The sequence below is a fragment of the Panthera onca genome, chromosome F1 (assembly GCF_046562875.1).
Source record: "Panthera onca isolate mPanOnc1 chromosome F1, mPanOnc1 haplotype 2, whole genome shotgun sequence".
Classification (NCBI taxonomy): domain Eukaryota; kingdom Metazoa; phylum Chordata; class Mammalia; order Carnivora; family Felidae; genus Panthera; species Panthera onca.
In genome coordinates this window covers 16,231,197-16,242,909 of record NC_138355.1, presented here as the reverse complement: position 1 = coordinate 16,242,909, position 11,713 = coordinate 16,231,197, and the positions used below count along the sequence as shown (strand labels likewise).

The 11,713-nt window shown below is 38.6% G+C and overlaps 1 protein-coding gene across 1 annotated transcript in view; it reads right to left on the bottom strand.

Annotated features, from left to right (window-relative positions):
• MROH9 (maestro heat like repeat family member 9) overlaps positions 1-11,036 on the bottom strand; it is an 88,952-nt gene extending 77,916 nt beyond the window's left edge. The window contains exons 1-3 of the mRNA XM_060643486.3: positions 10,941-11,036; positions 5,600-5,688; positions 2,669-2,715 (exon numbers count right to left, since the gene is read on the bottom strand). Of these exons, the coding sequence (XP_060499469.1) occupies positions 2,669-2,715; positions 5,600-5,654 (102 nt within the window). The 5' untranslated portion in view covers positions 5,655-5,688; positions 10,941-11,036. The remainder of the gene's footprint in view (positions 1-2,668; positions 2,716-5,599; positions 5,689-10,940) is intronic.
• Between the last annotated feature and the right edge of the window lie 677 nt (positions 11,037-11,713).

The following is an 11,713-nucleotide window of genomic DNA, read 5'->3' as shown; positions in this document are numbered from 1 at the left end:
TTGTTAGTCAAAGTGTTGTTTTGGGTCCAAATCTCAACGTGACTTCATTCATGCAATTCTCAAACTTGCCGGTGGTGGCCCACTGTGCAGCCCTATGTTCACAGATATCTGTATCAGTACCTGATAGAAGCCTGCTGATATAACTTCCTGCTTTCTTCCCCTCCCACCTCTTTAATGCCATCTTTTAAACCCTCAGAACTTGTAATAGATATCACTTGGTATGTAATATAAAAAAGGAAACTGAGTAAAACAGATCATGAAAACCATCACGTTCGCATCAACTCTGACAGCTCAAGAGGGTGCGGGTCTCTGATTATTCTCATTTTTAAAAATAAGAGTGTCTTACTTCCATAAAACTAGAAGAACATCGAAAATTTATCGTATATCCACTTCACAAAGAAAATCTCTTTAAGTGCCCAGAGATAGAAATTATGCAGGTCACGTTGTTTTGCAACAATGCGGGATGTGAAACATAAGAGTGGGACAACAGAGATTCATATGTAAAAATACCAATTGATATTTTTACCTCATGCCTACACAAAAAGAACTCAAAATGGATGATAGATCTAAATGTAAAAGCCAAAACTATAAAACCTTTAGAAGAAAAATAGGATAACATTTTTGTCATTTTTGGTTCAGGGACAGTTTTCTTTGATATGGCTGCAAAACACAGTCAATAAAAGGAAAAAAATGATAAATTAGACTTGATTAATGCTAAAGCCTTTTGCTCTTCAAAAGATACCATTAAGGAAAAGATAAGACAATCAATGTACTGAGAGAAAATATTTGGAAATCATATAATCTACACTCACTAACCGTACAGTCTATAAAATACCCCAAAATAAATGGTTAAGAAATGTCCAAGGTCTACATGAAGAAAAAAACTTTACTGAAGATTCAAGTAAGGGGAAAGAAACAAACATGTGCCAGATGACAAGACAGTAATTTAAAGAAGTAAATTCTCTATAAATTAATCTGTAAATTTAGTGCAATTCTAATCAAAATGCCAAAGAAATTCTGGGAGAAATTTGACAAGTATATTCCAAAGTCCATCTGGAAGTACAAATGAGTAAAATTAGCTGATGTATTTTTGAAAAAGAGAAATAAGGGGATAGATCTGTCTAATTAGAGACAGAAAGATTTTGGTTTATATATTTGAGCTATCTTTAGTAGTTTTAAAGTGTGATGACTCCTTTATTGCTGACTTGCTATGATGACATCGCCTATCCCTGTGGAAGCCAAAACATGGTGCTGAGGCTGTTCCCGCCCTCTGGTCAAAGGCATTGATGCTGCTGCTAATCCTTGCTGATAGGGTCCCATGGCTGCTGGTAGCCATTATCAAGAGAATCGGGGTCGCACAAAAGGGGCTCTTGCTTTAGAGCAAGAGCCACAGGCAACCTCGTTTACTATCATCGTTTCCAGCTGCTTGTTGCTTTTCTCTCTCATAGCAGCCCCATCGTCCTAGGACTCAGCAGCTGCCTCGGTGAGAGCCTCTCCTCCCCTCTTCCACCATCCGCTTACCCTTGAACCACACCTTGATAATCTGTTCACTTGAGATGTGCTCTTTTCCTGCAGGCTCTTTCATTTGTTAGTTCTGTCTCAATGGGAGTGGTTCAGACGTGCTTGAAGCCTAGCAGGAACTCAATTTAGGCTTAAACCCCGACGCCCATGTCAAACAAGTTTCTGTTTTATATCCTATGGGCCATCTGACCATCTTTTTCTTTTGTTTCCTGTATTCGACTATTTCCAACCTAAGTCTATGTCACAATTTGATTTCTGGACTTGATCATTTCCACAGCTAAGAGAAATAGAGACCCTGCTCCTGAAAACAAAGTAAGGCCTGAATTGTAGTGCAGTTTTCACCTTTGTAGGACCATGTTCTTGAAGCTGTCTCACTAATTCCTACTGTGACTCCAGAGACCCTGGAGTCTCTCATGGCTCAACTCCATGAGTTTGTATCCTGGCTCTGCCGCTTGGCAGCTAAATGGGCTGGTCACTTGCTGCCCTGTCTCTTCAATTGCCAGGAGGGGATAGCAGTAGTACTCACCGTGGAGGGCCGTCACAAGGATTAAATGACTTAGTTATTTAAAGCCATTGGAGCATGACTTCCATGTTATAAATGCTATGGACGTGTTAGCTGTTCTCCCTATGATTGGAGCAGGGAAGGGGTTCCCTCTCTCATGGCTCCCCTCACCTTCTTGTCTTTATTTCTCCAGGTCATGGCTGTGAATTGGGAAAAATAATTTTCTTTTTCTGGCTGCTCATGGCATTACTTCTGACCCAGGTTGGTGGGAAGGGGTTTCACAGTGATGATGGAGGGAAGGATATGAGGCTGTTGTAGGAGATCATTTAGGAGATAGGGGGTGGGTAAGTGGGGAAAACAGTGGGATGGTGGGTCAAAACTTTCATCCTTTTGAATTAGTGTTGAAAGTCATTTCCAGGGGGCACATGAGGGTAAGCAAGAATATGATTCTTCAGGGAAGAAAAAACTAAAGCCAGTTTTCAATCAAACTGCCTCTTTCCTTGCCCCAGATACATGTATTTTAAACACGAATTATGATATCCTTGTAATAGAGACAGTGAACAAGTTATTTTGTTTTACTTTATTTTTTTTTTTTTTTACCCGGGAGATTTCAGTTACATTAATGTCTTCTAGAATCTCACTTACCAGGCGATGCCATTTCACGCTGGACCGTAGACACTGGAGACCGGTTACTAGTCAGGGAGAAGAAGGAGACTAGTTAAAAGGGAATCAACTTAATCTCTTATCATCTTAGCGGGATGTATCCCCAAATTTGAGGCTAGTATGATCTTGATGGCAAAGCCCTTCAAGGATAGTATGCACACACCCACACACACACACACACTAAAACTTCAGATACTGAACAACACTTAGTAAAAAGGTTAGCAGACAGAATACAGAGACACATTAAAAGAATAATAAACTATAACCAAGTGGTATTTATTCCAAACATGCAGGGATGGTTCAATAAAAGAGAGCTCATAACACAATTATTAACATTAATTGCTTTAAAAAGAAGAAAATTTACATAATAATTTTTGTGGAGGCCAAAAAGTCTGATAAAATTGTAAGCATATTCTTTTTTTTAAGTTTATTAATTTATTTTGAGAGAGTCAGAGCACGAGTGAGGGAGGGGAAAGGGGGATGGGGAGAGAGGGAGAATCCCAAGCAGGCTCTGCACTGTCAGCACAGAGCCCGATGTGGGGCTCGAACTCATGTACCCAGAGATCATGACCTGAGACGAAATCAAGAGTCAGATGCCTAACTGACTGAGCCACACAAGCGCCCCGTTTTGTAAGACTATTCTTGATAACAGTTCTTAATAAAGTAGATATGTGGTTAATTTCTCAATGTGATATATAAGCACAAAAGCTAGGACCAGATATAATAAGGAAATAATTAGAAGCATTCTCATTGAAATAAAGAATGAGACAAAAATTCCTACCACTATTTGCCATTTCTGCACATAACCATCCAGTATTTTTATTTAAAAAAATTTTTTTTTAGTTTATTTATTTTGAAAGAGAGAGCAAGAGTATTAGCGGAGGAAGGTCAGAGAGAGAGAGACAGACAGAATCCCAAGCAGGCTCCGCACTGTCAGCACAGAGCTCGACTCGAGGCTCAATCTCACTAACCGTGAGGTCATGACCTGAGCCAAAATCAAGAGTCAGATGCTGAACCCACTGAGCCACCCAGGTACCTCATCATCCAGTATTTTTAGAAAATAGAAATAATATATTACAAAGGAAAAATACATTATTTTTTAATTATTTACTTCATGGACAATAATGTGAATGCTCTTTAAATTTCTCTATGTTATCAGAATGACGAGTTAGATTGGAGTTATCAGTTACTGAAATATTTGGAAAATTCTTTTATAGAAACTTTAGGACCTGGGATACTTTTGTTTGTTTGAGGAGATAGCCCTTTGGTAATTATTCTTACTTCTTCCATTTTAATTGCTCTGCCTAGATTTTCTAGGTCTTCTGAAGTTCTTTAGATTTTTTTTTTTTTTTGGAATAATTTTAGATTTTCAGAAAATTTGCAAAGCTAGTAAGAGATCTCATATACCCCTCACGCAGCTTCCCCTAATGTTAGCATTGTACGTTACCATGGCACGTTTGTCAAAGCTAAGAAATTAATATTAGTACGGTTCTATTAACTAAACTATAGAGTTCATGTGGATTTCACCCATTTTTCCCATTCCAGGATCCCACTGCATTCAGTCATCCTGCTGCCTTAGTTTCTTCTGACCTATAACTGTTTTGCAACTTTCCCTTGTTCATGACCTTGACAGTTTTGAAAAGGACTAGTCAGGTATTTTAAAGACTGTCCCTTGATTTGCATTTGTCAGGTGTTTTGCTCATAATAAGACTGGGTTTTTAGGAAAGAATGTCACTCAAGTGAAGTGTCCTCTTCATCATAAGAAAGTATCAAAATTTGAGCTTAGTAGTCTTCTTATTCCTCTCATCAAATTCAGGAATTCAGCCTTGTCTTTATGTATGCCTTCTTTTTTTGTTTGTTTTTGTTTTGTTTTTAAATATGAAATTTGCTGTCAAATTGGTTTCCATACAACGCCCAGTGCTCATTCCAAAAGGTGCCCTCCTCAATGCCCATCACCCACTTTCCCCTCCCTCCCACCCCCCATCAATCCTCAGTTTGTTCTCAGTTTTTAAGAGTCTCTTATGCTTTGGCTCCCTCCCTCTCTAACCTCTTTTTTTTTCTTCCCCTCCCCCATGGGCTTCTGTTAAGTTTCTCAGGATCCACATAAGAGTGAAAACATATGGTATCTGTCTTTCTCTGTAGGACTTATTTCACTTAACGTAACACTCTCCAGTTCCATCCATGTTGATACAAAAGGCCATATTTTATTCTTTCTCATTGCCGTGTAGTACTCTGTTGTGTATATGAACCACAATTTCTTTATCCATTCGTCAGTTGATGGACATTTAGGCTCTTTCCATAATTTGGCTATTGTTGAAAGTGCTGCTATAAACATTGGGGTACAAGTGCCCCTATGCATCAGCTCTCCTGTATCCCTTGAATGTATGCCTTCTTTTTTGACTGCCTTTTTTGGATTTATTTACTTACTTACTTACTTATTTATTTTCTAACTTCTTGCTTTGGATATATGATTCAATTACTTTCATTCTTTCTGGTAGTCTAAATATTTAAGGTTATGGATCTTTTTCTGTTTGCAGTTTTGGCTGTGTGCTGTAGGTCCTGCGATATGTTACCAACATTCTGCAATTTCTGTATTAATTTCCTTGTTGACCCAAGAATTGTTCAAAATAGGGTAGGACAGATGGCAAAATGGTAGGTTGTTTTTTGTTTTCGTCTTTGCTTAGTCTCATAAGTTTGTTATTACTTTCTAATGTTTTGCCTTGTGATCAGAAAGTATTTTTGCTATTTCTACATTTTGGAACTTATGCAGAGATTTCTAACCTAACAGGGTGATCTTTTGTGAATAGACCTTTTGTGCACACTAGGAAGAAAGATACATTCTCTGTTTTTAATGGATAGAGACTGATATACAGATCTCTCTCACACAACATACACATACATACACATATTTACCTTTGTCTTTGCTGTATCCTAAATTCTTACTTGTTTTCTGAATCTTTGATGTCATGCTGACAAAGGTGAATTAAAGTTTTCTAATAGTACTGCAAAAGAGTGTTTTGTGTTAGTATATGAACTAGTAACGTTCTTATAGTTTTGTTTTGCTTTATCATTTTTTTTGCCCAAAGGTACTTTTATTAAGGGGTAATATACACAAAGTGCATAAAATCTTAAGAGTACAGCTCAATGACTTCTTACATATTTATACAACCATGTAACCATGAAGGTGTAAAACATTTCCAGTGTCTGAAAGGGTACCCTTGTGCCCTTTTCAGTGGGAACCCTTCCCCCTCGCACCCTCCCTGTCCCCCCCTCCAGCCCGAGATAACCACTATTCTGACAGCTAACATCAGAGGATTAGTTTTGCCTTTTCTTGAACTTCATGTAGGTGAGATTATATCTTTTGCACACTATTTGATTTCCTGTAAGACTTTTTTTTGTGCTTGGTGATTTGTAGTTGCCTTATGATTTCAGGAATACGTGTATTATTTTCCATTGCTTTATCGTTTTCATGCTACTATGTTATACGGAATGCACATTGTATTTATTTTCTTTTGCTGTGTAACAAATTATTACAAGCTTAATGGCTTAAAAAACCATCCATTTATTGTTTGACAGTTTCTACAGGTCAGAAGGTTTAAGCTCTGCTTAGGGTCTCACATGGCTGGAGTTGACGTGTCGGCAGGGACTGCAATCTCATTTGGGGCACAGGATCCTCCCCTAGGTCATTTGGGTGTTTGGCAGAAATCAGTTCCTTGAGACCGTTAAGATGGAGGGCCACTCTCGTGCTGGCTGTGTCTGAGTGCACCTTTCAGCTCCTAGAGGCCATCCCTTGCCACGTGGGCAAGACCTTCTCTCACTCCAACCTCTGACTTCCGTCTCCCACGTTTAGACCCAAACTTGCACCAGGCCCACTAGGGCAACACCCATTTTGATCAACTCAAAGTCAGCTGCCTAATAACCTTTATTGCATCTGTAAAATCCCTTTTGCCATATTATGGAACATTGTCATATCTCATCACAGGCAGAGAGCAGCCCACATCCTGCCTTACCTTTCCAGCTTCATGCAGGAGGGATTTATTCAAAGCATGGACACTGAGAGACAGGAATATTGGGGGGCATCTTAAAATTCTTCTTATGTAGATTTTTATAATTATTTTGTCTTCATTATGGATTATACATTTTCTCATTAAGTGCTGCTTAAAAATACATTTAATGTTTTAAAGTCTTTTTTTTTTTTTTGAGAAAGAGAGAGCTCAAGTGGGGAAGGAGCAGAGAGAGAGAGGGAGAGAGAGCGAGAATCCCAAGTAGGCTCCAGGCCCAGTGTGGAGCCCAACGTGGGGCTTGATCTCAAGACAGTGAAATCAAGACCTGAGCCAATATCAAGAGTTGGAGGCTTAATGGAGTGAGCAAACCAGGCATTTATTTCCAAGTGTGGAATTCAAGTTGTCTGGATTAAGATCTCAACTCCTAATTTGCTGTCACAATTATTTGTGTACATTTTCCTGGAATGCTTTTTTTCCATCTTTTTATTTACAACCATTTTGAGATCTTTTGTTTTATAAATGTCTCTAGTATGTAGCATATTTCTGGGTTTTATTTGTAATTCAGCCAGATTCTTTCCTTCTTTTTTTTTTTTTTAATTTTTTTTGAATGTTTATTTATTTTTGAGAGAGAGAGAGACAGAGCATGAGCAGGGGAGGGGCAGAAGAGAGAGGGAGACACAGAATCTAAAGCAGGCTCCAGGCTGCGAGCTGTCAGCACAGAGCCTGACACGGGGCTTGAACTCACAAGCCGTGAGATCATGACCTGAGCTGAAGTCAGACGCTCAACCGACAGCCACCCAGGTGCCCCAGATTCTTTTCTTCTTATAGGTGAGTTTTGATGTATTTACATAATGGATTTGGGTTTTTACTTTTGTCCTATTTTTAAGTTCTGCTTTTGTGGTAGCTACCTTTAAATCCTTTATGATTTGGTATTTTCTCCCTTACTTTGTGTGTGTGTGTGTATAATGTGATGTGTTTGTGTGTTTCTTTAATACAAAAGGCTTATATTCCTCTTGTGATTATGATTAATATGACTAACTTTTTGTAATGTATTTATTCTTCAAAACTTTAGAGCGAATCTGTCGAGTCCCAACTGTGAGCCAAGATGAAATTTTTGAAATCAACAAGGAATTTTTATTTCCTCCCCTCCCTCATTCTCCATATAATTTTAACTGATTACTTAGTGAAACCTTTATGCTTTTCTGTTTATATTACAGTGGACCCTTGAACAACAGGAGTTTGAACTGTATGGGTCCATTTATATGTGGATTTTTTTCAGTGTATACCATAGAGTACTATAAACGTATGTTATTAGTAAGGCTTCCAGTCAACAGTAGGCTATCAGTAGTTAGGTTTTTGGGGAATCAAACATTATATGCAGGTTTTTGACTGGCACAGAGTTTGATGCCCCTGACCTCTGTCTTGTTCAAGGGTTGACTGTCCTTGATAAATTATTAATGCCTAAGCTTTAATAATGAAGAAATCAATGTCCTGACATTACCTTCCCTTTTGTTTTCTAATTTTTATGTTATTAGCTATATCATTTCTATATTTTCAAAGTTTATAATATTTATATTCAGTTCTGAAATAATCTTCATTTTCCTTTATGTCTTAGCCCTACATTGAGCTAGATCCACTGTCATCGGCCATGCTTTGCCCGTTCATCTCTAGTTGGGTTAAAGTTCATTTTCTGTTAGTCCATTGAGGAGGGGAATCACATGAGTTCTTTCATGTTAAAAAATGTTTGTTACATTCACTCTGAATTAAAGTCTGGCTGAGTCACAACATTGTTGGGCCACAGCATCTTCCTCAAGGATTTTAGAGGCTCAGCTCCAGAGTCCTCTAGCATTGAATAGATTAATTGAACGTTTTTCCTTTTCTTGGATTTCCAAAGCATCTTTTATTTACCTTTGAAAATCACCATTTTCGATGTGATTTCAATCAGCCATTTTCAATGGCTATAACTCACCATTGATTGTCATTGAGTTAATTTTTCTGGGGACGTAGCCTGGTTTTCAATCTATACATTCATGGAAAGTTTTACTAAAATTTGTATTTAAATACTTTCTTCTGTTATTTTAGTTCTCTTCTTTGGTGATATCAATTGTGCTTACATATGATGTCTTAAAAAAATTTTTTTTTTTTTACTGTTTCTTTATTTTTGAGAGACAGAGTGTGAGTGGGAGAGGGGCAGAGAGAGAAGGAGAGACAGAATCCAAAGCAGGCTCCAGGCTCTGAGCTGCCAACACAGAGCCCGATGTGGGCCTCGAACCCACGAACCGTGAGATCATGACCTGAGCTGAAGTCAGGCGCTTAACCGACTGAGCCACCCAGGCACCCCAAAAATGTCTTTTAAAAAGTCTTTCTAGCTGACCTCAATTTGTCCTTCCTGCTCCTTATCATGTTCGCAGCAATGTTTATTTTCTTTGTACTGTTTCTGACATGCCCTTTGTTTTTGTAGAATATTTCTCTCCTCCATTTCTTTTCTGAGCTGCACTATTCTTCCCTGAATTCTTATATCTCTATTTTATCATCACATTTTATAGATAAAGTTGTTTCATTGAATTGTAAAGTCTTTGTCATCTGCTCTTTGAAAATATTTTCCTAAAATTATTTGTCATTTATTTTTATGTTACTTTCCTGCTTTTTTTCTTGTAAAATCTTTCTTTGATTCCTTTGTAATCATTACTCAGTATCGAATGAGATGAACTGTCCTCCGATCAAATGTTTGTTGGACCTTCATGTGGAGGAATTCTCTTCCTGACCCAAAATTGTGTGTGTGTAAATTTGCTCTTTCAGCCTTATTCTTCCCCAGCTATTTGATCCTGTTGGCTTCAAAGCTACTACGGAATTTCTCGTATCCATCCTGAGCCCTCTGCACTAGGCCTTATCTTTAAGACTCCTTGCTTAGTTCAGCTTCACCACTTATCCTTGGTTCAAAACCAGAACCAAAGGTTATCCATTCCCAGGGAGGCATGTCTGGATCCAAACATGGGAACAAAAGCCTCATCCCTGAGATGTTGTATGTGCTCACAATTTAGCTCTTTTTTTCATTTGTTGAGTGTTTTCATTGTCATTTCCAAACATTTTGCATCTTACTAAATGAATGTGCCTAGTCTATCCCACCAAAGACTTCGCTTTGGGAAAAATTCGCTCTTTAAAATTCTCATGGGATTAAATACATAAATTTTAAATTTATGAATAAATTTTAGGACAGATCTAGGATTTTCTCCCTGATCTGATTTTTGTTATTCTATGCTTCTATGTGTGTCTGGTTTATTTTAATAAATTGTGATTAGCGTTTCTTTTTTTTTTTTTTTTTTTTTTTCAACGTTTTTTATTTATTTTTGGGACAGAGAGAGACATAGCATGAACGGGGGAGGGGCAGAGAGAGAGGGAGACACAGAATCAGAAACAGGCTTCAGGCTCCGAGCCATCAGCCCAGAGCCTGACGCGGGGCTCGAACTCATGGACCGTGAGATCGTGACCTGGCTGAAGTCGGACGCTTAACCGACTGCGCCACCCAGGCGCCCCGTGATTAGCGTTTCTTAAACTGAGTAGTTTCACGGGCTTTTCACCACCTGATGGGTTTGTTTCCTGACTCCTTGAAGTCCAGCTTCATTGAAGAAAATGAAAGGTTTTCTGGATGAGAATTCAGTTTTAGACTTTGGGTGCTTGGGTTGAGTCCAAATTTTGTGGGTGCCAGCCAATAGGTGGTTTAGACGGCCATCAGCTAACACAGGAGCTCAAATGCCTGCAAGGCAGAAGAGATGTGGGCAGGTGGTGGAAAAAATGATAGACATGAAGTCAGGAGATCAATGAACGAAGATGAACTCTTCCAATCGGCAAATTTGGTAAGAACTTTAGAAGAGGGTAGATGGTGAGGTACATCCTCATGTATCCGTACTTGTTTCTTTTTTTTTTTTTTTTTTTTAATTTTTTTTAACGTTTATTTATCTTTGAGACAGAGAGAGACAGAGCATGAACAGGGGAGGGGCAGAGAGAGAGGGAGACACAGAATCTGAAACAGGCTCCAGGCTCTGAGCGGTCAGCACAGAGCCCGACGTGGGGCTTGAACTCACGGACTGTGAGATCGTGACCTGAGCTGAAGTCGGAGGCTCAACCGACCGAGCCACCCAGGCGTCCCCGTACTTGTTTCTTTTAACAATACAAACTAAGGAAAGTAGTCACCTGAGAAAGAAGACAGGCTTTTGACTGACTGAAGGGTTAATAGGAGAAAAATTACTTACTTGTGTCTAACCTCTCTGTTATTGGTGATGAGGCACAGTAGTGAAAAGAAACTCAAGTGCTTTACCTCTTAGCCAAAAGTAAAATGCTCTGTCAACTAAAGGAATCCTTCGGGATGTTGTCATTTGTCATGGTAACCATGTGTTTCAGAGATTCCATTCTGGAATGGATGTGGTTCCCTCTCGAAAGTACTGACATGTCCAAGTGGCCACTAATGCTTACTTGTCACTGCTGTAGAGGGAAGCTTCTGGTTCATACATCACCAGCACTGAAAGGTAGCTTTGCACACCACCAGCCCAACAGAAGCCGGGCAAAGAATATGGATAAAAATTCACAGAAGAGGAAAACTGATCAATAAATATTAAGGGATGCTTAAGCTGCCTTGAAGTCACTGGAATGTAAATAAGATAGCATTTCACAACAAATAAGTAAAAATAAAGATACAATTCACACTCCATAAAATTCATTTTCTAAAAGTTTGCAATTCAGTATTTTTAAATATATTTACAGAGTTGGGCAACTATGTGTCCTATTCAATTTTAGAATATTTTCATTAATCCCAAGAGAAACCCTGTGCCAATTTGAAGTTACTCACTGTCTCCTTCCCCTAACACCTGGCTGTCACTAATCTATTTTTTGTCTCCATGGATTTGCCTATTCTGGACGTTTCATATAAATGGAATCCTACAACATATAGCTTTTTGTGACTGGCTTCATTCACTTAGCATAATGTTTTCAAAATGCATCCATGTTGTGGCCTGCATGGGTATTACAT